This window comes from Schistocerca cancellata, chromosome 6, assembly GCF_023864275.1.
Source record: "Schistocerca cancellata isolate TAMUIC-IGC-003103 chromosome 6, iqSchCanc2.1, whole genome shotgun sequence".
In the NCBI taxonomy this organism is placed as follows: domain Eukaryota; kingdom Metazoa; phylum Arthropoda; class Insecta; order Orthoptera; family Acrididae; genus Schistocerca; species Schistocerca cancellata.
In genome coordinates, this window is record NC_064631.1 from 639,580,212 (window position 1) to 639,607,244 (window position 27,033).

At 42.9% G+C, this 27,033-nt stretch overlaps 1 protein-coding gene across 1 annotated transcript in view; it reads left to right on the forward strand.

Moving 5' to 3' along the window:
• LOC126191244 (putative gustatory receptor 28b) overlaps window positions 1-27,033 on the forward strand; it is a 116,369-nt gene that overhangs the window by 37,258 nt on the left and 52,078 nt on the right. Inside the window, exon 2 of the mRNA XM_049932054.1 lies at window positions 3,918-4,199. Within this exon, the coding sequence (XP_049788011.1) occupies window positions 3,918-4,199 (282 nt within the window). The remainder of the gene's footprint in view (window positions 1-3,917; window positions 4,200-27,033) is intronic.

A 27,033-nucleotide genomic window follows, 5' to 3' on the forward strand; every position in this document is an offset into this window, starting at 1 on the left:
ACACACTCCAGACAAAAGTTTTGGCAAACTTTTTCCAACTTTCTAGGCTTATATGATGTCTGTAAGTAAACTCCTTTTATTTTGGAAAGCTTGCTTTGCCAAGGCTATTCTTCTCTTTATATCTGCGATACATTTATTGTCGTCAGAGATTGTGCTCCCCAAATAGCAGACGTTCTCAACCTGCACTAGAACACCATCTTCCAGTTTAATATTAACTTTACTATTTTCTTTTGTCTTCCCTGCTACCATAGTTTTTGTTTTCTTCTTATTTATTTTTAGATCATATTCTCTTAGGACTTTGGCAAATTTTAGCAACATAAACTCCATTTCCTTTACTGAGTCAGCAAAAACTACTATATCATCTGCATAAGGGATACAGTATATTCGTTGCCCGTTAATTTTAATTCCTTTGGGTATTCATTTCAATTTGTCAATGGCTTTTTTCAATGTTGTTGTTGTGGTCTTCAGTACTTAGATTGGTTTGATGCAGCTTTCCATGCTACTCTATCCTGTGCAAGCTTCTTCATCTCCCAGTACCTACTGCAACCTACTTCCTTCTGAATCTGCTTAGTGTATTAATCTCTTGGTCTCCCTCTACGATTTTTACCCTCCACGCTGCCCTCCAATACTAAATTGGTGATCCCTCGATGTCTCAGAACATGTCCTACCAACCGATCCCTTCTTCTAGTCAAGTTGTGCCACAAACTCCTCTTCTCCCCAATTCTATTCAATACCTCCTCATTAGTTATGTGATCTACCCATCTAATCTTCAGTATTCTTCTGTACCACCACATTTCGAAAGCTTCTATTCTGTTCTTGTCTAAACTATTTATCGTCCACATTTCACTTCCATACATGGCTACAATCCATACAAATACTTTCAGGAACGACTTTCTGACATTTAAATCTACACTCGATGTTAACAAATTTCTCTTCTTCAGAGTCTACATTTTATATCCTCTCTACTTCGACCATCGTCAGTTATTTTGCTCCCCAAATAACAAAACTCATTTACTACTTAAAGTGTCTCATTTCCTAATCTAATTCCCTCAGCATCACCCGACTTAATTCGACTACATTCCATTATCCTCGTTTTGCTTTTGTTGATGTTCATCTTGCAGCCTCCTTTCAAGACACTGTCCATTCCCTTCAGCTGCTCTTCCAAGTCCTTTGCTGTCTCTGACAGAATTACAATGTCATCGGCGAACCTCAAAGTTTTTATTTCTTCTCCCTGGATTTTAATACCTACTCCGAACTTTTCTTTTGTTTCCTTTACTGCTTGCTCAATATACAGATTGAATAACATCGGGGATAGGCTACAACCCTGTCACTCCCTTCCCAACCACTGCTTCCCTTTCATACCCCCCGACTCTTATAACTGCTATCTACGTTCGGTACAAATTGTAAATAGCCTTTCACTCCCTGTATTTTACCCCTGCCACCTTCACAATTTGAAAGAGAGTATTCCAATCAACATTGTCAAAAGCTTTCTCTAAGTCTACAAATGCTAGAAACGTAGGTTTGCCTTAATCTAGCTTCTAAGATAAGTCGTAGGGTCAGTATTCCCTCAAGTGTTCCAACATTTCTACGGAATCCAAACTGATCTTCCCCGAGGTGGGCTTCTATCAGTTTTTCCTTTCGTCTGTAAAGAAATCGCATTAGTATTTTGTAGCTGTGACTTATTAAACTGATAGTTCGGTAATTTTCACATCTGTCAACACCTGCTTTCTTTGGGATTGGAATTATTATATTCTTCTTGAAGTCTGAGGGTATTTCGCCTGTCTCATACATCTTGCTCATCAGATGGTAGAGTTTTGTCAGGACTGGCTCTCCCAAGGCTGTCAGTAGTTCTAATGGAATGTTGTCTACTCCTGAGGCCTTGTTTCGACTCAGGTCTTTCAGTACTCTGTCAAACTCTTTACGCAGTATCATATCTCCCGTTTCATCTTCATCTACATCCTCATCCGTTTCCATAATATCGTCCTCAAGTACTTCGCCCTTGTGTAGACCCTCTATATACTCATTCCACCTTTCTGCTTTCCCTTCTTTGCTTAGAACTGGGTGTCCATCAAAGCTCTTGATATTCATGCAAGTGGTTCTCCTTTCTCCAAAGGGCTCTTTAATTTTCCTATAAGCAGTATCTATCTTACCCCTAGTGAGACAAGCCTCTACTTCCTTAAATTTGTCCTCTATCCATCCCTGCTTTGCCATTTTGCACTTCCTGTAGATCTCATTTTTGAGACGTTTGTATTCCTTTTTGCCTGCTTCATTTACTGCATTTTTATATTTTCTCCTTTCATCAATTAAATTCAATATTTCTTCTGTTATACAAGGGTTTCTACTAGCCCTCGTCTTTTTACCTATTTGATCCTCTGCTGCCTTCACTATTTCATCCCTCAAAGCTACCCATTCTTCTTCTACTGTATTCCTTTCCCCCATTCCTGTCAATTGTTCCCTTATGCTCTCCCTGAAACTCTATACAACCTCTGGTTCTTTCAGTTTATCCAGGTCCCATCTCCTTAAATTTCCACCTTTTTGCAGTTTCTTCAGTTTTAGTCTACAGTTCATAACAAATAGATTGTGGTCAGAGTCCACATCTGCCCCTGGAAATGTCTTCCAATTTAAAACCTGGTTCCTAAATCTCTGTCTTACCATTATATAATCTATCTGATACCTTTTAGTATCTCCAGGGTGCTTCCATGTATACAAACTTCTTTCATGATTCTTGAACCAAGTGTTAGCTATGATTAAGTTATGCTCTGCGCAAAATTCTACCAGGCGGCTTCCTCTTTCATTTCTTAGCCCCAATCCATATTCACCTACTATGTTTCCTTCTCTCTCTTTTCCTACTGATGAATTCCAGTCACCCATGACAATTAAATTTTCGTCTCCCTTCACTACCTGAATAATTTCTTTTATCTCATCATACATTTCATCAATTTCTTCATCATCTGCAGAGCTAGTTGGCATATAAACTTGTACTACTGTAGTAGGCGTGGGCTTCGTATCTATCTTGGCCACAATAATGCGTTCACTATGCTGTTTGTAGTAGCTTACCCGTACTACTATTTTTTATTCATTATTAAACCTACACCTGCATTACCCCTATTTGATTTTGTATTAATAACCCTGTATTCACCTGACCAAAAGTCTTGTTCCTCCTTCCACCGAACTTCACTAATTCCCACTATATCTAACTTTAACCTATCCATTTCCCTTTTTAAATTTTCTAACCTTCCTGCCCGATTAAGGGATCTGACATTCCACGCTCCGATCCGTAGAACGCCAGTTCAACAAATATGGTGCTAATGGGCATCTTTGCCTTACTCCCCTCCTTATTTTTGCTTTCTTCTTCGGGCCATTCACTTCTATCTCTGCTTTCTGCCTTTTATACAGGTTCCAGATTAATCTTCTGCCCCTCCAATCAAGATTTATTTTCTTCATTGTTCGAAATAACAATATCCAATTAACCAAGTCAAATGCTTTTTGTAAATCTATAAAAGTCAAGTAGGTTTTCCTATTAACTCCAATTCGTCTTTCTAATACCATCCTCAGAGCTAGTATTGCCTCTCTAATTCCTTTTCCGGATCTGAAACCAAATTGGTCTTCTCCTAGGTTTGCCTCAATTTTCTATTTTATTTGATTTTTATTATGTTTAACATTATTTTGGAAGTGTGGAATAGTAAGGAGATAGTTCTATAGTTCTCACAGTCCAGTGCATTTCCTTTTTTTGGGATTATTACTGTTTTGCTGTTAGGCAAATCTGTAGGTGGTTCTTTACCATCTTCATAGTACTTTTAATAAGTTTATATAAGTTTATATCGATCAATGAATTAATATTAGACCTTAACCCCCGCCGACGTGCTGCACTGCTGTTTATGCGTATGAGTGTGTTCTGATTACCTGTTTACCTGCAGGTGCAGAGGCCAGGCGTCTCGGTGCCGCTGCTCTCCACTGTGCACAACCTCCTGCTCGACGCTGGAGAGTCCCTCCACAGTGTGGTGACGCGCATCATGCTCTTCTACGCCACCGATGGGGTGCTCAATGTCCTCTACTCCAGTTTCATCGTGGTGCGGATGCTTATGGGGGACAGAGAGCGTCCTCCAGAATATCAGATGTTTCTCACCAGCCTGTTGGTGTCATGGAATGCAGTGAATCTAACATCGATAATCGTCTGGTGTCATCTCACAGTTCTAGAGGTATGTCTCTAACACGTGGCATCCACCACAGCTTGTTCAACAAGGGCTAAATGTTGTATCCTCTGAAGAAACTGGAAAAGTGTTATTGTTAAAAGTTAAGGGCAAAAATCTGTTCCGCGTTTTGGCTCTAGATGGTCCAATAGGGCCCGACCGGCCGCCAACAAAGGATGGGGCCCCTCCACGCCCACACCAACGTAGTGACCAAACCAAAAGTTCTACTGTCACCTCCGTATAACATGTTAGTTTTTGAATCATGTTATCCATGCGTCTGGGTAAGATTACTCATTAACATGGTCCATGAGGAGATAGAAAGTGGACGAAAGCGATCGAAGGGTAGCGGTTGTAAGAGCAGAGGAAAAAAAAGTGCCAAGGCAAGCGCCAAGGGAAGAAAAACCTCTGCGACAGTAGGACGGGTAGTAAGGGCAGTAGCGGCTTGCATGAAAGGTGTGGTTATGTTAGTGCGAAGTATCGTGCATCGTTACCTTTGTCGTTGTGGAAGCTCGTTGCGGGGCCTGCTGCAGTGCTGCGTCCCTGCAATAGTTCAAGGTCGTTGTACATTAGTGGGCGATCGGTCATAGATCGGCTCACAGACAGTGTAGGGGGTGTGTGTGGCTGGTTTGCGTGCTGTGTACAGTACGGTTTCCCTGCGGGTGCCTGTTTTTCGGCGGGTCGAGCATCTGGGGTTACCAATAGTAGCTGTGTTGCAGGGGCTCGCTAGTACTGTCGTGTTAGCGTGCTATGGACCATAGATGTTTAGTTCCTAGCCAATAGTGTCTTTGTTCTGTTATGCTTCCATCTATGGTTGTGGTCGTAGTTACCCAGAGAAAGGATAAACGGGTTGCGCGAGTGTTTCGTGTTATTGTACAGTCGTGTGGAGAGTTTTTGGAATACCTGCAAGATGGTATCCAGCCGATATTCCCGGTGAAGGTCCGCGATGCGTGTGTAGCGCGGAGCGTTGCTTATGATTTTGAGTACTTTGTTCCGTATGAGCTGTAGACGGCGCAGGCGAGTGGGCGCAGCGTATCCCCAGACAGGGGCTGCGTACGTCATCAGGGGTCGAATAAGTGTCATGTACATGGACCTAGACACCCTCCTATCCAGTGTGCTACGCCGATGGAGTCAGCTGCCGCAGTGGGACGGTAGTACATAAGTCACCAGTTGCAGGTGAGTGTAGTGTAATGTGGAGGGTACTTGTCCGCGTGGGGGAATCACTTGGGCCGCAGAGGTCGGTTATTAATCGACGCTGGTTGAGCAGTTCCTGCGCTTCCGCAGCGATCTGCCGACCCTTGTCGGCTAACACCTCCTCAACGGCGGCAAGCGGGACGTTGGGCGTCGACGGGAACAGCCGACTCACGCGCCTCTTTCGCTGCAGCCTTGCTGCGGGTTAGGGCGGGGGAAACACCGGCAGAATCTGCCATCTTGGTGTTGTCAGGAGCTTTATTAGGTGTGGGTGGGCACGACAATTTTGCTTTTTCTGAAAAGAAAGAGCTAACAAATAGGTCCTACGTCCTAACGTCGATCAGTTGTAGAATTTTGGAACACGTATTGTGTTCGAGTATAATGACTTTTCTGGAGACTAGAAATCTACTCTGTAGGAATCAGCATGGGTTTCGAAAAAGACGGTCATGTGAAACCCAGCTCGCGCTATTCGTCCACGAGACTCAGAGGGCCATAGACACGGGTTCACAGGTAGATGCCGTGTTTCTTGACTTCCGCAAGGCGTTCGATACAGTTCCCCACAGTCGTTTATTGAACAAAGTAAGAGCATATGGACTATCAGACCAATTGTGTGATTGGATTGAGGAGTTCCTAGATAACAGGACGCAGCATGTTATTCTCAATGGAGAGAAGTCTTCCGAAGTAAGAGTAATTTCAGGTGTGCCGCAGGGGAGTGTCATAGGACCGTTGCTATTCACAATATACATAAATGACCTGGTGGATGACATCGGAAGTTCACTGAGGCTTTTTGCAGATGATGCTGTGGTGTATCGAGAGGTTGTAACAATGGAAAATTGTACTGAAATGCAGGAGGATCTGCAGCGAATTGACGCATGGTGCAGGGAATGGCAACTGAATCTCAATGTAGACAAGTGTAATGTGCTGCGAATACACAGAAAGATAGATCCTTTATCATTTAGCTACAAAATAGCAGGTCAGCAACTGGAAGCAGTTAATACCATAAATTATCTGGGAGTACGCATTAGGAGTGATTTAAAATGGAATGATCATATAATGTTGATTGTCGGTAAAGCAGATGCCAGACTGAGATTCATTGGAAGAATCCTAAGGAAATGCAATCCGAAAACAAAGGAAGTAGGTTACAGTACGCTTGTTCGCCCACTGCTTGAATACTGCTCAGCAGTGTGGGATCCGTACCAGATAGGGTTGATACAAGACATAGAGAAGATCCAACGGAGAGCAGCGCGCTTCGTTACAGGATCATTTAGTAATCGCGAAAGCGTTACGGAGATGATAGATAAACTCCAGTGGAAGACTCTGCAGGAGAGACGCTCAGTAGCTCGGTACGGGCTTTTGTCAAAGTTTCGAGAACATACCTTCACCGAAGAGTCAAGCAGTATATTGCTCCCTCCTACGTATATCTCGCGAAGAGACCATGAGGATAAAATCAGAGAGATTAGAGCCCACACAGAGGCATACCGACAATCCTTCTTTCCACGAACAATACGAGACTGGAATAGAAGGGAGAACCGATAGAGGTACTCAGGGTACCCTCCGCCACACACCGTCAGGTGGCTTGCGGAGTATGGATGTAGATGTAGATGTAGATGTAGAGGGGGAACGCCCTACTGCCTAGCGTGCGCCGTTGGTGCAGTGGCGCGGTACCTAAAGGAGATGCGGAGGAAGAAAAGTGGGCTACAGTACGCGCGGAGGTCCGACGTGAACGGGCCCCTGGCACTGGTCAGCCCCAACACAGAACGAGATAGTTTCGCTAAGGGAGTTTGTAACCGAAGTTACGGGTTGCTGCGAGTCAGTGACTCTTGCGACAATCGAGCTTCTCCGCGAGCTGCGCGGCTTTTCTACGAAAGGGAGCAAAGCTCAACCTTCCGCCGATCCACCGAGCGCTACTGACGCCTCCAAAGGAGACTCTCTGTAGAGCACAGCGGTCAACGGGGCCTAAACCCCAATTGCTACCGTTGCACCGGCCATCACCGGCTGACAGCTCCTTCCGCCGCGACGGCAGGAGCGCGTCTGCGACCGGCCGCCGTGTCATCCTCTGCCAATGGCGGTACTGGATGCGCTGTGGAGGGCCGTGTGGTCAGCACGCTGCTCTCCCGGTCGTTTTGGGCTTTCTGTACTTTGGAACCTCTTCTGACTGGCCTAGCAGCTCCTCAGTTGGCCTGAAGTGCTCCCTGTGCCATTCTTCCCACCAAGTAAATATCCCTGGCAGCACCAGCAATCGAAACCAGGCCCCTAACATGGCACTCGGCCACGCTGAGCACTCAGCTTCAGAGGCGGACGTTGAAAAAGCAGAAGAGGAAAAGCATGTGGCTTTAAAATATGTTTTATGTTTTCCTTTTGCATAGATTTATAAAGGGCTGTTGCAGGGTTCCTCACAACCTCCTCCCGCTTGCCCTCTTCCCCAGCTGACAGCATTCACATTGTGCATTTTCGTGTTCTGTTATGTTACGTCAGACTTTGTCTGGATAAGGCAAGAGCCACCCCAGAAAGAGCGTGACTCTTCCGTTCCTTTGCATAACACTAAACCTTTCTTTCGCTTTTTCTCCATTTTACTCATACGAATGTGTAAGAAACTGCCTTGAAACCTAAATTTCATCAGAAACTACTCCCCAGTTAAGAGGAGATTAAATTTTGTCAGTTCTCGTCGGCATAGCTTCTCTATTGGCAAATACAAGTGGTTTTATTTCCAACCAACAGCGAATCAGTATCTCCATCACACTGTAGACCAGCCAAGCTTTTCTCATCGCTTCCTATTTATGTTTTCTACATACCGTCATTATTTCTCGCTCTTCCTCTGACCAGTGAACTTCTTCTCCATAATGATTACTTCTGTACTGCTGCCACACAAAAAAATGGCTCTGAGCACTATGGGACTCAACTGCTGTGGTCATAAGTCCCCTAGAACTTAGAACTACTTAAACCTAACTAACCTAAGGACATCACACACATCCATGCCCGAGGCAGGATTCGAACCTGCGACCGTAGCGGTCGTGCGGTTCCAGACTGTAGCGCCTTTAACCGCTCGGCCACTCCGGCCGGCCGGGCTGCCACACACATTTCTGTTAGATAGGGAGTAGTATCATGACAGATACAGGGATTAGCGACCACAAGGAAGTTGCTGCTAGGCTGAATACCGTATCACCCACAACCATTGAAAAGAAACGCAAAGTACATCTACTTAAAAAAGCTGATAAAAATGTTCTTAACGCCTTTTTAAGAGACAGTCTCTACTCCTTCAGATCTGATCACGTAAGCGTAGAAAAGATGTGGAATGATTTCAAAGACATAGTATCGACGGCAATTGAGAGTTATATACACCATAAATTAATAAGTGATGGTACTGATCCCCCATGGTACACAATACGGGTCAGATCACTGTTGGAGAAGCAACGAAAAAAGCATGCCAAATTTAAAAGAATTCAAAATCCCCAAGATTGGCAAAGTTTTGCAGAAATTCGAAATACAGCGCGTGCTTCAATGCGAGATGCTTTTAATAATTTCCACAACGAAACTCTGTCTCGGAATCTGGCAGAAAACCTACAGAGATTCTGGTCATACATAAAGCACACCAGTGGCAAGACGCAATCAATACCTTCACTGCGCGATAACAACAGTGAAGTCACTGATGACAGTGCCACCAAAACAGAGTTATTAAATACGGTTTTCCGAAACTCCTTCACCAAAGAAGACGAAGTAAATATCCCCGAATACCAATCAAGAACAACTGCGAAGATGAGATACATAGAAGTAGATATCCTCGGTGTAGCAAAGCAGCTTAAATCACTTAATAAGAGCAAGGCTTCCGGTCCAGTTGGTACACCAGTCAGGTTCCTTTCAGAGTATGCAGATGCAATAGCTCCATATTTTGCAATTATATACAACCGCTCGCTCACTGAAAGTCCCGTTCCTAAAGACTGGAAGTTGCTCAAGGCACACCAATACACAAAAGGGGAAATAGGAGTAATCCGCTGAGTTACAGGCCAATATCAATAACGTCGGTTTGCCGTAGGATTTTGGAACATATACTGTATTCGAACATTACGAAGTTCCTCGAAGAAAACGACTTATTGACACATAATCAGCACGGATTCAGAAAATATCGTTCTTGCGGAACACAACTACCTCTTTATGCACATGAAGTAATGAGTGCTAATGACAGGGGATGCTAAATTGACTAGATACTTGCAGATTTTCAGAAGGGTTTTGACACCGTTCCTCACAAGCGTCTTCTAACTAAACTGTGTGCCTATGGAATATCGCCTCAGTTGTGCGACTGGATTCGTGATTTCCCGTCAGAAAGGTCACAGTTCGTAGTAATGCACTGAAAGTCATCGAGTAAAACAGAAGTAAGACAATCTGAGAAGCCCTCTTAGCTTATTTGCAGATGATGCTGTCATTTATCGTCTTGTAAAGTCACCAAAGTCACCAGATGACCAAAATGAATTATAAAATGATTTAGAAAAGATATCTGTGTGGTGCGAAAAGTGGCAATTGACCCTGAATAAAGAAAAGTGTGAAGTTATTCACTTTACACTAAAAGAAATCCGCTAAATTTCGATTACGCGGTAAGTCACACCAATCTGAAGGCTGTAAATTCAGCTAAATACTTAGGGATTACAATTACAAATAACCTAAATTCGATCTATTACGTAGATAAATTTTGTGGGTAGAGCAAACCAAAGACTGCGATTCAATGGCAGAACACTTAGAAGGTGCAACAGATCTACTAAAGAGACTGCTTACACTACACTTATCCGCCCTATTCTGGAGTATTGCTGTGCGTTGTGGGATCCGCATCAGTTGGGACTGACGGATGATATTGAAAAAGTTTAAGAAGGGCGGCTCGTTTTGTATTAACGCGAAATGAGGGAGCTAGTGCCACAGACATGATATGTGCATTGGTGTGGCAATCATTAAAACAAGTGCGTTTCTCGGTTCGACGGAATCTTCTCATGAAATTTCAATCACCAGTTTTCTCCTCCGATTGCGAAAACATTCTGTTGGCACCCACCTACATAGGGAGAAATGATCATCACGATAAAATAAGAGAAATCAGGGCTAGCATGGAAAAATTTAAGTGCTCGTTTTTCCCGCGTGCCTTTCGAGAGTGGAACGGTAGAGAGACAGCATGAAGGTGGTTCATTGAACCCTCTGCCAGGCACTTATTGTGAACAGCAGAGTAATCATGTAGATGTAGATACAGATGTCATTCCTCGCATTGGAGAAACCGAGCGAGGTAGCACAGCGCATGTTGGACGACGGTTCCGGTCCGCAACTGGCCATCATGATTTAGATTTTTCGGGATTCTCATGAATCATTTAAAGCAAATCCCAGGATGGTTCCTTTGAAAGGGCACGCCTGGCTTCCTTCCCCATCCTTCCTTAATCCGAGCTTGTGTTCGTCTCTAATAACCTTTTTGTCGGCAGCACGTTAAACACTAATCTTCCCTCCTTTCCTCATTCGAATCTGATAGTAGCCTTGCTACGGGATAGTGGCGAAACAAAGAATATAAATACATACATACGCTGTGGAGGTGTAGGATAAAGGCAGAAGTCAATTTGGGAAGTATCTTACAAAGCTTCGAGCGTAGTTAAATTTGTTCCACAAGTAAGGTAGAAGTACATTAAAACTGATGGAATAAATTATAAAAATTGTACAATATTACCTTGTCTCTGATTTTGTTCCATTGTGTCTAACTTTAGAAGATTTTGTTCCATTGTGTCTAACTTTTGAAGATTTTGTCCCATCTGTCTCTGATTTTGTTCCATTTGTTGCATTAATTGCAATAATAATGTATTAGTGTCTGGAATCTGTTTCTCTATGCTTTTTGGCAGTGCGTTTTCACCGGCAGCATTCACATTTTGACAAGCAGAAAATGTGTCTTGACTCATTTGAGAAAATGGTGAGGACGCAAAACCTGAATCTACAGTATTTGCAAAATTGTGTCCTGTCATTTCGGATTCCTGAGGCGAGCTGTTGCCGACCGATCGATCGATAATGCTTCCCTGTTCACTACCTGTTTCACTGCCTACGCCATTGTCTGACGCCCGCTCCATTTCCCTATGCACAGTTACCAAATTACTACTTTGAATATTAGTTAATTCACTACCCAGTGGTGCTGATAAGCTACGCTCGTCGTCACTATTATTTCTCAATTTAGTTTGGAGCCTAGTGTTACGTTTTTCACACGCCATTATTGTCACAATATTTCACACGACAACACAGAAAAGCACAACTTGAATAGCAAAAATAAGAGAACACATTAACATAGCACTGAAAATAATATCTAGTTAATTGCAGCTGCGAAATACTTGGTGCAAATCTACATGCATGCCACAACTGTTTTACTGTGCAACAATGAAAGACTGCAACTACCCAGGAGATTCTCTCTACAATTACGCACTAGCAATAAACAAAAGCTACATTAAATACACAAACTACAAAAAAAAAATCAGAAGATTCCAGTGAGGTATCCTAGGCTAAGGGTCGACATATGAAACGTCCCCTTTGAACAATTTTACATGTGAAACGTCCACTTAGAACAATTGTACAAGACTGTGCTTAACCTGGCACACAATAATTTTTTAGCGCAACGCAATCTGACTTTCAATAACCCCTACAAAACAATGGCCCTGACTAACTTTAACCTATACCTTTTACAAATCACTTACCTCACAAAAATCTTCGCTGCTCGGACTACTGCAATACAGCGAGTGCCACTACTGCCAGCTAAATAAAAGATTCAAACTACTGAAGGTACTAACTACTGATAGGGATAGTTAGCAAATGAAAGATATTAATAGAGAACAAACAATGTATTTACCTTAATATTCATAATTGACATTCAGTCTTACAGATTATCAAAACTCCGCCATCTCTCTCCCCACGTCCACCACTGCTGGCGGCTCACCTCCAACTGCCCAACGCAATCTGCTGTTCACATCCAGCTATAGCAGTTCATGACAACAATGGCAGGCAACAATGCAAACTAGCCACACAGCCAGTGATTTTCATACAGAGAGCGCTACGTGGCATTACCCATATAAAAATCTAAACAGCCTACTTACATAGCCCCCATGCTCCCCACAAAAAATTTTACAAATTTTTTTGGCCAGTGGCCAATAATGATTTGAGAAAATTTTTTTATAATTACACTAACAAAGATATCCAATGCACACACTTATTGATACAATGTTGGTCAAAAGCTAAAATTTTCTCACAGTCCATAAAGACAGTCCAGATCATTCATCATAATAGTAATTACAGTTTTTTTTCACAAAGTCTCATTAGTAAAAGAAATTGCACACAGAAGTAGTGGATTTCCATGCAGTCTTGAAGAAGTGGTGTTCTCCTTCCAACAGAAAGACAGTGCTGACTCTTGACATGCTGACCGGTAATGGGCCACAACAGAGCAAACCCACAGCAGAGTCAGTCGAAGTTTGAAGAATATTGGTAGGTAGGTCATCACAGAGCAGACCCACTGCCGTCCTGGTAGAGAGTATTGGTGGGCCACCAGAGATTCAGACCTACTGTAGTCCTTGTAGAAATAATGGTATTGGTGAGTCATCAAAGGTGTAGACCCACTGTAGTCCTTGTAGAGATGGCTAGCAGCCATCCGTTACGACTGTGCAGGTGCACAATCACCATTGAAGAGTCTTGCGGATAATATAGCAAGTCCATAACCACCACTTGTGCACTCACAAACTTTTTGGAGTTGTCCTTAGAACCAGCAATGCTGTTATCCAGTCCCTTGCTGAATTAGTAACACACATGCAAACACTAACAGTCCCTACTTCTCACATATCGTCCATATACTATGACCAACAGAAATGTGTGCAGTGAAATGGAACTTCCAAGTTACTTGATTAGATGAACTAGTGTCAATCACAATATTATAACATAAGAATACAATTACAAAGATACAAAATACATCATTAAAAACATAACAATACAGATAATATTTGTAGTGCAGGCTTTACAAAACAATAGAAATAAACATATACATCAGTGTTACAGGAATGATGACATGAGTACATACATAAAAGATCAGAATCACTTTTAAAAATTCAACTTCACACATGAGCATTAAAACAACACAGAATAAATAATGTCTAAGCATCTTTACAAAGTAAATAACATATTATTAGAAAAAGTCTACAACAGAGCTCTCATCAGCTAAACACATCAAGACAGGAAAAACACAAATACACAAGGGCACACAAACATATAGCGGAATAACACAAAAGGAAAGGACAGGGTTTGTTTTCAGTGTAGCATTTGGTACTGCAGTCCACCCCACAACTTCATTCGATAGATCTTTCGTCTTATTTCAACATTTGTTTCCACCAAAAAAATCCTAACCAAGCATGCTTTCTGTATTTATATGTTCACACATTGCTTACCTCATCATTTATTTCCAAGAAAATCCTACCTATACCTCGTTCCTGTATTCTATTCATATTTCTTTCAAAATAATTATTTCTGATTGTACAATACTCATTGGGGCCCAAATCTCTCTTCACAATGCATTCTTTACCTATTCTCCATAGTCAGTTTCTTATATAGTCTACCCCCTCTTAAGCTAACTTAAATCTACTGAGCTCAGATATATATACCAAGGGACGAGGCAATGCAGCATCACAACAAATCAACACAAACAGAAATGACAAAAAATGCAAATTGGCAAAGCTAGCAGCATAAATTAGCAAAGCAAGTGCAATATTACAACTAATATAAGGCAATGCAGGAAACAAGAAAAACTAGCGTAGAAGAGTAACACAAAGTCAAATTCAGTAACACTATGCCTGACAAACAGCAGCAACTTATACCTAAACATGACATAGCTCAAGCAGAAAAAATATTACAGGAAACAACAATGCAGACAAGGGAAATGCATATTCACATCTTAATGTCTATGTAATTGAAGTGGTGCACCATAACAACTGATTGTAAAAAAATATTACCATGTACCTGAAAAGAAAATTAAGTGTTACTGTTACTAGTTACTTCTTATTGTTCTTTCCTTTCCAAGTGCTCCTTTTTTAAAGAATGTGGATTACAAAATTATCATTTAATAGATCTGTTGACAGAAAGAGTTCACATTAGCAAATGCATCTCATTTTATAAAAGCAATGCTGCAACACAGCTGGAAACCAGATATCAAATGAAATAAGCAATTACGCAAACCAAAGCATAAAAATATCATTCAGTAGTCATGTGACATTTCATTTCATAAGTTAATGGCTCTCAACTCTCGTAGAAAGACACTTGTCATAATCAGGTGTGCAGATGTAAAAATATTTCTTGTCATTTTGTTAGGCATTTCAGTAAATATCATAAATTTTTAAGTAACGAGGGTGTCACATTAGCGATGAAAGGCAAATCCTAATGGCTTATTCTCCAGGTGTTTGACACAGCTGTGTGCCCACAACGCATTACAAAAATCATATGTTTTCAAGTAACGAGCGTGTCGCATTAGCGATGCCCTCTACAAAGGAATGTCATTAACAGATATATAGGCCTCTCTTTGTCCTTCTCTTCCACCTGTGCCTCTGGCACACCCTAATGGCTTTCTTTTCTACCTGAGCGTCTGAAAAGGCTTGTTCTCCAGGTGTCTGACACACCTGGGTGCCCACGTCGCATTATGTGCAGGTGGTCACTTAACTTTCTTACGGAAATATTTACGACAGCAGTTTCCGCTACAGTGACAGTCTCATATAAAAACATTTCATAGGTCAAGAATTTTATTGACATAAACATACCTCAACAGCATAATACACATCGTCGTCGTAAAAATAACATCATAACACCTCAGCAAATGTCAAAAACGTCGTAGCTTCCTCCAATCATTTCAAAACCTAAAGAAAATTCTCTGCTCATTTCAGTAGTGTCATCTACCTCAAACGTACTTTAAAAATTATACTCCCTTACCAAATACATCATTCAAAGTTCTCATAGTATCACAATGGTTCCAAAAAAATATGAACAGTGCACAAAGTACAGACAAAGTACAATTTCTTAAGTGTGAAGTAATCCAACTCTGTAATTGCGTAAACATGTGTCACTGACGTAGTAAAAGGATGTTTGTTTCTCTGTTAAATGATCAGATAGGTGTGTAATTTATGTGTTAGAGAAATATGGTACCGATGTGTAAAGTTGTATAAGCAAATACCATATTAGCTAGGGCTCCTTGTGCTTGCCAAACACATGGTACACAAAGTAGGCGTGTACCCCCCTGAGGTTTATTGTAATTGTATCCTCAGGTATTACAGCTTACAGCAATGAAATGAAATGTATCACGAAAAACTTTCTTTGTAATTCAAAACTCTTTAAAAATAAATGTTTTAAGTACAAAATTAATCACTCAAATACGTGTCCTGTAGCGCTAAATGTGCGTCTTGCTGTAAGATAATCTCTGGGAAGTGTCGTAGTTATTGTCCTCCGAAAGCTAAGTTCTGCAGAAGTCAATGTACTTACCTCATGATACACAAAAGTGAAATGCTTTGCGTATAGATAACTTAGTTATTACGCTTATTGCCGTGATGAGGGAAGTACTGTGCTGTAACGTATTGTTGTCCTACGGAAAAGGCTGTCTCCTTGTAGCAATAGCACAAAAGTCACCACTAAAACATGTCTCACTTTATAGAAGAATTCAGAAAAAACTGTGCAGATATAAAACAGATACACCGCAAAAGCAACATTGTAAATTGTCACGCATTAGCAGCGTCGTGATAAAATCGTGTAGCTGTCACATAAACTAACCACTGTGTCATCTGGCATTTCACAGAAAGCACCTCAAATCCAGAATCCACTCGTAAGCAAACCAAAATGTTGCATGTTAACAGTTTCTTAAGTCTGACAAATTGTACAAGTAGCGTGAAGTGAAAATTGCAAAGACTAAGTTAAAAAGCAGATTATCTGTCAATAAATGGTTTTACATGAGAAATGTGGTGCAATCTTTTACCCTTTGCTCTTCTCAGTACGCAGAGGTTCAACTTGAATGCAAGTATCATGCGGTATTCGTCCGTAAAGAATACGGGAATTTTGCTCAAGGTTAGCGTCAATGTTATTTTTCCCTGAGCCAGCGGGCGCATGCGGCTGCCTGTGGTGTGAGTCATTGTCTGTTTCTTTGTTGGCGCGCGCCGTTACTGGGATTAGGAGGCCGAACTTCCACAAATTCGCCTTGCCGAGAGGGCCCAGCTCTGTTAGAAACCCGCCAGTTCTGATGCAATTCAGGTCTGTCGTTACGATCATATCGTCTGTCGTCATGTCGGTACGTTCGATAGTTTCTTTCTTGTCTGTCACGTGGTGGAGAATTTCTGCCTGAGTCGTAACTGCGTGCTGGACCGTTGCGTCTAAAGTTATTCTGTCTCCCTTGATAATAGTTATATTGGTTCCCATATTGTCTGTTTCTCTGATTGTCTCTGTGATAGTCATTACCACGGAAAGGTGATCTTTCCCTGTAACTATTACTCTGCCAGTGGTTATCATACGGGTGATGTCTGTTTTGGTCACGATTTACGTTGTAAGAATAGGTTTGTCGTGGCCATTTATTGTTTCTGTCGTCACGGAATTGTGACGGATGTGACCTGTAGTGATTGTTTTCCTGTTTTCGCATCCCGCGACTGTCTGTGTCAATTTCCAGTTCTTGTAACAGTCCCTGAAAAGCTTCAATGTCGTCTTTGCAACGTCCTGCTAAAATAATATGTCTCAAATGTTCGGGCAGTTTAATTAAGCAAATGCGGATGAGTTCTGAGGGGCTGTATGGGTTTGATAAGTACTGATTCTTGTGCAACATGTCTTCAAAATATTTGACAAGACTGGAAAATTCAGATTGTTCAAAGTGTTTCATCATCATGATGCTATGTTTTACGCGGTCTTGTGTAGCTTGAGACCAATATGCTGAGAGGAAGGCGTGGTAAAAATCTCCTTCACTGTGACAATCGTGAATGACCGATCGCATTCTTACAGCTGGTTCATTCTCCAAGTAGCCACACATAAATTCTAATCTGTGTTCTAATGACCAGTTGGGAGGAAAACAATGAGAGAATTGATGGAGCCACGCTTGTGGATGAATGTCGTTGGCAGAATTCTTGAATGTTTTGAATTTACGTGTAGTAATGAACAGCTTATAGTCAAAATTATCATGTCGGCGAGTCACATATCGGTCATTGTTACGTCGTTTCGGCGGTTCCATCTCAAAATTCGGTGTACCTTGCCAATTTCTTTCATAATTACCGAAATGCCCTGTGCTATTATTTTGTGGCTTTTCCGTATTTCTAAGTTCCTCTTCCCGTGTTGGAGCGCGAGTATCCTCTGAAATATGTAATTCTTGTATTACCTGTGTCAACTGATCTTGTACTTCCCGGATTTCTCTTTTGTACTGTGTATTGATTTGATTTTGATTTTGTTTGAATTTTCTAATTTGTTCATAGTCTTCTGTGTCAGTGAAGGCTACGGGTCTTGTGTCATTCAGATCATCATCTACCTTTGTAGATAAGTTAGTGACCTGATCCGAAAGTTCAGCTACTTTCTCCGATAGTGAACACATTTCCTCAGTGTGTTTTTCTGAACCAAGTTTCAGAGTGTCCATTTGTGTTGAAATCGAATCTACTGTGTTCTTTAAGTTTTCCTGAGTTTTTGCCAGTTGCGTAACCGAATCGGTAGATGCAACTGAGTCAATTTTAGCCCACAAGGTCTCATGATTTTCATGAACAATGGTTTGCAGCTCTTTTATGGCTGCTTCGTGATTCTGTAATACATTCTCATGACGCGAAAAAATAGGTTGGAAATGCTCACAAATTTGTGTTTTTACGTCATTACAGACTTTCTGACATTTCGATTCTATTTTATGTAACTCAGTAGTTAAATCTTCACGTGTTTGTTCAAGCATATGTTCCACTGAGTCTAACTTTTGAAGCTTTTGTTCCATTGTGTCTAACTTTTGAAGCTTTTGCTGTGTTTGTCTCTGATTTTGTTCCATTGTGTCTAACTTTAGAAGATTTTGTTCCATTGTGTCTAACTTTTGAAGATTTTGTCCCATCTGTCTCTGATTTTGTTCCATTTGTTGCATTAATTGCAATAATAATGTATTAGTGTCTGGAATCTGTTTCTCTATGCTTTTTGGCAGTGCGTTTTCACCGGCAGCATTCACATTTTGACAAGCAGAAAATGTGTCTTGACTCATTTGAGAAAATGGTGAGGACGCAAAACCTGAATCTACAGTATTTGCAAAATTGTGTCCTGTCATTTCGGATTCCTGAGGCGAGCTGTTGCCGACCGATCGATCGATAATGCTTCCCTGTTCACTACCTGTTTCACTGCCTACGCCATTGTCTGACGCCCGCTCCATTTCCCTATGCACAGTTACCAAATTACTACTTTGAATATTAGTTAATTCACTACCCAGTGGTGCTGATAAGCTACGCTCGTCGTCACTATTATTTCTCAATTTAGTTTGGAGCCTAGTGTTACGTTTTTCACACGCCATTATTGTCACAATATTTCACACGACAACACAGAAAAGCACAACTTGAATAGCAAAAATAAGAGAACACATTAACATAGCACTGAAAATAATATCTAGTTAATTGCAGCTGCGAAATACTTGGTGCAAATCTACATGCATGCCACAACTGTTTTACTGTGCAACAATGAAAGACTGCAACTACCCAGGAGATTCTCTCTACAATTACGCACTAGCAATAAACAAAAGCTACATTAAATACACAAACTACAAAAAAAAAATCAGAAGATTCCAGTGAGGTATCCTAGGCTAAGGGTCGACATATGAAACGTCCCCTTTGAACAATTTTACATGTGAAACGTCCACTTAGAACAATTGTACAAGACTGTGCTTAACCTGGCACACAATAATTTTTTAGCGCAACGCAATCTGACTTTCAATAACCCCTACAAAACAATGGCCCTGACTAACTTTAACCTATACCTTTTACAAATCACTTACCTCACAAAAATCTTCGCTGCTCGGACTACTGCAATACAGCGAGTGCCACTACTGCCAGCTAAATAAAAGATTCAAACTACTGAAGGTACTAACTACTGATAGGGATAGTTAGCAAATGAAAGATATTAATAGAGAACAAACAATGTATTTACCTTAATATTCATAATTGACATTCAGTCTTACAGATTATCAAAACTCCGCCATCTCTCTCCCCACGTCCACCACTGCTGGCGGCTCACCTCCAACTGCCCAACGCAATCTGCTGTTCACATCCAGCTATAGCAGTTCATGACAACAATGGCAGGCAACAATGCAAACTAGCCACACAGCCAGTGATTTTCATACAGAGAGCGCTACGTGGCATTACCCATATAAAAATCTAAACAGCCTACTTACATATTGTAACAATATTCACATAATTCACGTTCAACACTTATTACTTGACCTCTGTTTGTTATTTGCAAAAAGAGATGCACAAGTTGTTCATGTGCCTTCATTGTGTAATCTCAAGACCACATGAGAGGTAGCCTACTTGGCTTGCACTCGGGAAGATGGCGATTCAAATCCCAGAACGGTTCTCTACGATTTCTCAACGCCGAATAAGTCAAATGTTGGGATGGTCCCTCTTGTAAATGACATTGTCGGTTATCTTAAATAATTAACTGATTCACTCACAACGTTCCATAAACCCCATCCCACAGGAAGGTGCTTTGGGGGGTGGGGGACAAGATGTGCGTTAACAGGCAAAAGCAGCCTCCGTGGGCTACTCCTCTAAATAATTTCAATAAGATACTACGACTAACGCTAACGTACTAAGACTGATAATAGTGGATGTTACTTCTAGATTATGCATGAGGTGAACAAAAATATGGAAAAGCCGAAAACACAACATATTACCATGTTTAATACAGTACAGCAAACCTGTTGTCATTCAAAGCAACTTTCAGTCGTCTTGAGTGGATAAATACATGGTGTAGTTCTTAAGGAAATCTTATACCATACCAAAATAGTGACAACTAAGGTAACTACACTCAAGCGCCAAAGTAACTGGTATAGGCATGTGTATTAAAATACGGAGATATGTAAACAGGTAGAGGACGGCGCTGCAGTCAACAGCGCCCATGTAAGACAAGAAGTGTCTGGCGCAGTTGTTAGATCGGTTACTGCTGCTACAATGGCAGGTGATCAAGATTTAAGTGAGTTTTAACGTGGTGTCGTAGTCGGCGTACGAGCGATGGGACACACCATCTCCGAGGCTGCGATAAAGTGGGAATTTTCGCGTACGACCATTTCACGAGCGTACCGTGAATATCAGGTATCCGGTAAAACATCAAATCTCCGACACCTCGCTGCGGCCGGAAAAAGATCCTGCAAGAACGGCACCAACGACGACTGAAGAGAATCGTTCAAAGTGACAGAAGTGTAACGCTTCCGCAAATTGCTGCATATTTCGATGCTGGGCCGTCAACAAGTGTCAGCGTGCGAATCATTTAATGAAACATCATCGATGAGAACTATCAGATCCGAAGGCCTACTCGTGTACTCTGATATCTTGAGGAAGACTGTTTCATAGTCGGCTTCCTGATACAGAAACCGATTTAGGGAATATATTAGTCGTACACATAGGATTTTACGTTATTGAGAACGGGTATTTCTACTGTGCTGTTCAGATATTAGTGTCAGAGTCGAAGATAAATGAGAGGGAGTGAAACGATTAAGAAGAAAATAGGGCAAACATGGGGTATGAAAATCTCTACACTTATCGGCACATAGCTTTTATAATTGTTTGAAGGCAGGAATGGAATGGTCGAAATAGCACACATACAAATGTACGAGCATCCATCGGTAGTTGAGGACACGTAATCTCTCACACGAAAGTCCTTGGAGAATAGGATCACCACAATCAAGTATGGGGAGTGTTAGTCATCCTATACGTTTCTTTTTAAGCTAGAGAGCGAATACCTTTTTAATATTTATGTAGTGAATGAAATGGCGCTGACATCTTCGTAAACAGAGCAGTTTGTGTATTCAGTCCGACCTAAGCAAGATTCCAGAATTATCGCCAGATTCTTTGCAGAAAAAGAAAAGATTATTTCTGTGCCACTTAGGAATAAGGAATGAAGAGATTGTATGATCTGTGGGTTAATAACTCTTTTGCCAGTGACTAAGACTACTTGCGTTTTAGATGGATTAAGTTTCAAATCAATAGTAGGTGCCAGGTTCATGACCCTTGCAGTGATGCATTTATTGGGATTCTGGTATGTGAAGACGAAGTGCAGTTCCCCTTCTGCAGCGTGGACTGCCATGGTGGTGGTGGCTCGTCAGAAAAGCACCCCTGGTAAACTTGGTTGCGTAATTTCTTGTAGGTGAGATGAGTATCAGAGGTAGGGTCCCGTTTATATACTGTTGGAGAAACAGTCGCAACACCACAAAATAATTAATGTAAATTAATGAAATTTCGGGAATACATTTATCTAAGTAACATACACTCCTGGAAATAGAAATAAGAACACCGTGAATTCATTGTCCCAGGAAGGGGAAACTTTATTGACACATTCCTGGGGTCAGATACATCACATGATCACACTGACAGAACCACAGGCACATAGACACAGGCAACAGAGCATGCACAATGTCGGCACTAGTACAGTGTATATCCACCTTTCGCAGCAATGCAGGCTGCTATTCTCCCATGGAGACGATCGTAGAGATGCTGGATGTAGTCCTGTGGAACGGCTTGCCATGCCATTTCCACCTGGCGCCTCAGTTGGACCAGCGTTCGTGCTGGACGTGCATACCGCGTGAGACGACGCTTCATCCAGTCCCAAACATGCTCAATGGGGGACAGATCCGGAGATCTTGCTGGCCAGGGTAGTTGACTTACACCTTCTATAGCACGTTGGGTGGCACGGGATACATGCGGACGTGCATTGTCCTGTTGGAACAGCAAGTTCCCTTGCCGGTCTAGGAATGGTAGAACGATGGGTTCGATGACGGTTTGGATGTACCGTGCACTATTCAGTGTCCCCTCGACGATCACCAGTGGTGTACGGCCAGTGTAGGAGATCGCTCCCCACACCATGATGCCGGGTGTTGGCCCTGTGTGCCTCGGTCGTATGCAGTCCTGATTGTGGCGCTCACCTGCACGGCGCCAAACACGCATACGACCATCATTGGCACCAAGGCAGAAGCGACTCTCATCGCTGAAGACGACACGTCTCCATTCGTCCCTCCATTCACGCCTGTCGCGACACCACTGGAGGCGGGCTGCACGATGTTGGGGCGTGAGCGGAAGACGGCCTAACGGTGTGCGGGACCGTAGCCCAGCTTCATGGAGACGGTTGCGAATGGTCCTCGCCGATACCCCAGGAGCAACAGTGTCCCTAATTTGCTGGGAAGTGGCGGTGCGGTCCCCTACGGCACTGCGTAGCATCCTACGGTCTTGGCGTGCATCCGTGCGTTGCTGCGGTCCGGTCCCAGGTCGACGGGCACGTGCACCTTCCGCCGACCACTGGCGACAACATCGCTGTACTGTGGAGACCTCACGCCCCACGTGTTGAGCAATTCGGCGGTACGTCCACCCGGCCTCCCGCATGCCCACTATACGCCCTCGCTCAAAGTCCGTCAACTGCACATACGGTTCACGTCCACGCTGTCGCGGCATGCTACCAGTGTTAAAGACTGCGATGGAGCTCCGTATGCCACGGCAAACTGGCTGACACTGACGGCGGCGGTGCACAAATGCTGCGCAGCTAGCGCCATTCGACGGCCAACACCGCGGTTCCTGGTGTGTCCGCTGTGCCGTGCGTGTGATCATTGCTTGTACAGCCCTCTCGCAGTGTCCGGAGCAAGTATGGTGGGTCTGACACACCGGTGTCAATGTGTTCTTTTTTCCATTTCCAGGAGTGTATTTAACTGATTAACATTGGAAGATCGCAGGTTAATGTAACTCGGGTGCACTGTGTTATCAGGTACCAGATATTAGTTTGTGGGATGGAGTTCCATGCCTGTTGTACTTGGTCGGTCAATACAAGAACGGTTAATGGTGTTTGTTGGTGACACTGGTCTTGTCGTCCGATGACGTCCCATATGTGCTCGATTGGAGACAGGTCTGGCGATCGAGGAGGCCAAGGCAACATGTCGGCACTCTATAGAACATATCGGGTTACAACAACAGTATATGGGCGAGCGTTATCCTGTTTGAAAACACCCACTGCAATGCTCTTCGTGAATGGCACCACAACGGATCGAATCACCAGACTGACGCACAGATTTGGAGTCAGGGTGCGTAGGATAAACACGAGACTGCTCCTGCTGTGATACGAAATCACATCCCAGACGACAACTCCAGATCTAGGTCCAGAGTGTATCATGCAGACAGGTTGGTTGCATGCCCTTAACTGGCTTCCTTGTAACCAACACACTGCCATCACTAGCGCCGAGGCAGAACCAGCTTTCATCAGAAAACACATGAGACCTCCACCCTGCCCTCCACTGAGCTCTCGCTTGACACCACTGATGTTGCGGTCGTTTAGGGTCAGTGGTAAACAAGCTACTGGACTGCTATCTCGGAGCTGTCCTTAGAGTAACCGATTTGTAACAGTTCTCATGCCACGGTGGTCCCAACTGCTGCTCAGATCGTTGCTACAGACGCAGTACGATGCGCCAGAACCGTAAACCGAACACAGTGGTCTTCCCTTTAGGTAGTGATACATGGGCGTTCGGGGCCAAGTACAGGGCTATTACAAATGATTGAAGCGATTTCATAAATTCACTGTAGCTCCATTCATTGACATATGGTCACGACACACTACAGATACGTAGAAAAACTCATAAAGTTTTGTTCGGCTGAAGCCGCACTTCAGGTTTCTGCCGTCAGAGCGCTCGAGAGCGCAGTGAGACAAAATGGCGACAGGAGCCGAGAAACCGTATGTCGTGCTTGAAATGCACTCACATCAGTCAATCATAACAGTGCAACGACACTTCAGGACGAAGTTCAACAAAGATCCACCAACTGCTAAATCCATTCGGCGATGGTATGCGCAGCTTAAAGCTTCTGGATGCCTCTGTAAGGGGAAACCAACGGGTCGGCCTGCATTGAGCGAAGAAACGGTTCAACGCGTGCGGGCAAGTTTCACACGTAGCCCGCGGAAAATTCGCTCATGCCACAACTGGAGACCGACAGCGCCGACTTCATCTTTCAACAGGATGGTGCTCCACCGCACTTCCATCACGATGTTCGGCATTTCTTAAACAGGAGATTGGAAAACCGATGGATCGGTCGTGGTGGAGATCATGATCAGCAATTCATGTCATGGCCTCCACGCTCTCCCGACTTAACCCCATGCGATTTCTCTCTGTGGGTTATGTGAAAGATTCAGTGTCTAAACCTCCTCTACCAAGAAACGTGCCAGAACTGCGAGCTCGCATCAACGATGCTTTCGAACTCGTTGATGGGGACATGCTGCGCCGAGTGTGGGAGGAACTTGATTATCGGCTTGATGTCTGCCGAATCACTAAAGGGGCACATATCGAACATTTGTGAATGCCTAAAAAAACTTTTTGAGTTTTTGTATGTGTGTGCAAATCATTGTGAAAATATCTCAAATAATAAAGTTATTGTAGAGCTGTGAAATCGCTTCAATCATTTGTAATAACCCTTTAGTTTTGCGACCGTACATTTTCGTGACCACCGCTGCCAGCAATCAAGTACAGTGGCTACATTCCTGCCAAGTCTTTCTGCAGCATCGCCGAAGGAACATCAAACTTCTTGTAGCCCTATTGCACGACATTGTTCAAACTCAGTGAGGTGATGATAATGGTGTCTTTGTCACCTTAAAGGCATTCTTGCCTAACATCAACTCACCGCTTCCAATCTCAAAGGTAACTAACGCTCACGATCTTTACAGAATGTATTTAAAGCAAACCCGATTTGCATTTTCGTAATGACGTTACTAGCGCCACTCTTACGCCACTGGTTGGAAGTCTGAATAGACATCATCTTTCATCTACATCTACATCTGCATCCATACTCCGCAAGCCACCTGACGGTGTGTGGCGAAGGGTACCTTGAGTACATCTATCGGTTCTGCCTTCTATTCCAGTCTCGTATTGTTCGTGGAAAGAAGGATTGTCTGTATGCCTCTGTGTGGGCTCTAATCTCTCTGATTTTATCCTCATGGTCTCTTCGAGAGATATACGTAGGATGGAGCAATATACTGCTTGACTCTTCGGTGAAGGTATGTTCTCGAAACTTTAACAAAAGCCCGTACCGAGCTACTGAGCGTCTCTCCTGCAGAGTCTTCCACTGGAGTTTATCTATCATCTCCGTAACGCTTTCGCGATTACTAAATGATCCTGTAACGAAGCGCGCTGCTCTCCGTTGGATCTTCTCTATATCTTCTATCAACCCTATCTGGTACGGATCCCACACTGCTGAGCAGTATTCAAGCAGTGGGCAAACAAGCGTACTGTAACCTACTTCCTTTGTTTTCGGATTGCATTTCCTTAGGATTCTTCCAATGAATCTCAGTCTGGCATCTGCTTTACCGACGATCAACATTATATGCTTATTCCATTTTAAATCACTGCTAATGCGTACTCCCAGATAATTTATGGTATTAACTGCTTCCAGTTGCTGACCTGCTATTTTGTAGCTAAATGATAAAGGATCTATCTTTCGGTGTATTCGCAGCACATTACACTTGTCTACATTGAGATTCAATTACCATTCCCTGCACCATGCGTCAATTCGTTGCAGATCCTCCTGCATTTCAGTACAATTTTCCATTGTTACAACCTCTCGATACACCACAGCATATCTGCAAAAAGCCTCAGTGAACTTCTGATGTCATCCCCTGCGGCACACCTGAAATCACTCTTACTTCGGAAGACTTCTCTCCATTGAGAATGACATGCTGCGTCCTGTTATCTAGGAACTCCTCAATTCAATCACACAATTGGTCTCATAGTCCATATGCTCTTACTTTGTTCATTAAACGACTGTGGGGAACTGTATCGAACGCCTTGCGGAAGTCAAGAAACACGGCATCTACCTGTGAACCCGTGTCTATGGTCCTCTGAGTCTCGTGGACGAATAGCGCGAGCTGAGTTTCACATGACCGTCTTTTTCGAAACCCATGCTGATTCCTACAGAGTAGATTTCTAGTCTCCAGAAAATTCATTATACTCGAACACAATACGTGTTCCAAAATTATACAGGTGATCGACGTTAGAGATATAGGTCTATAGTTCTGCACATCTGTTCGACGTCCCTTCTTGAAAACGGGGATGACCTGTGCCCTTTTCCAATCCTTTGGAACGCTACCCTCTTCTAGAGACCTACGGTACACCGCTGCAAGAAGGGGGGCAAGTTCCTTCGCGTACCCTGTGTAAAATCGAACTGGTATCCCATCAGGTCCAGAGGCCTTTCCTCTTTTGAGCGATTTTAATTGTTTCTCTATCCCTCTGTCGTCTATTTCGATATCTACCACGCAGAACTCCTTTTAGGTTTTGCTGTTCTTTTTGCTATCACTGTATGTCCTGTGGTCTGCGTCTCTAACACTCGCATGGAGTTTGAGGTAATCTGTAAAGTATGGTGCAAGTTTCTTCTCCACGCCCACAGCTTTAAGACGCGAGTGTTTATCCTATAACTTGCTCAGTGTCTCG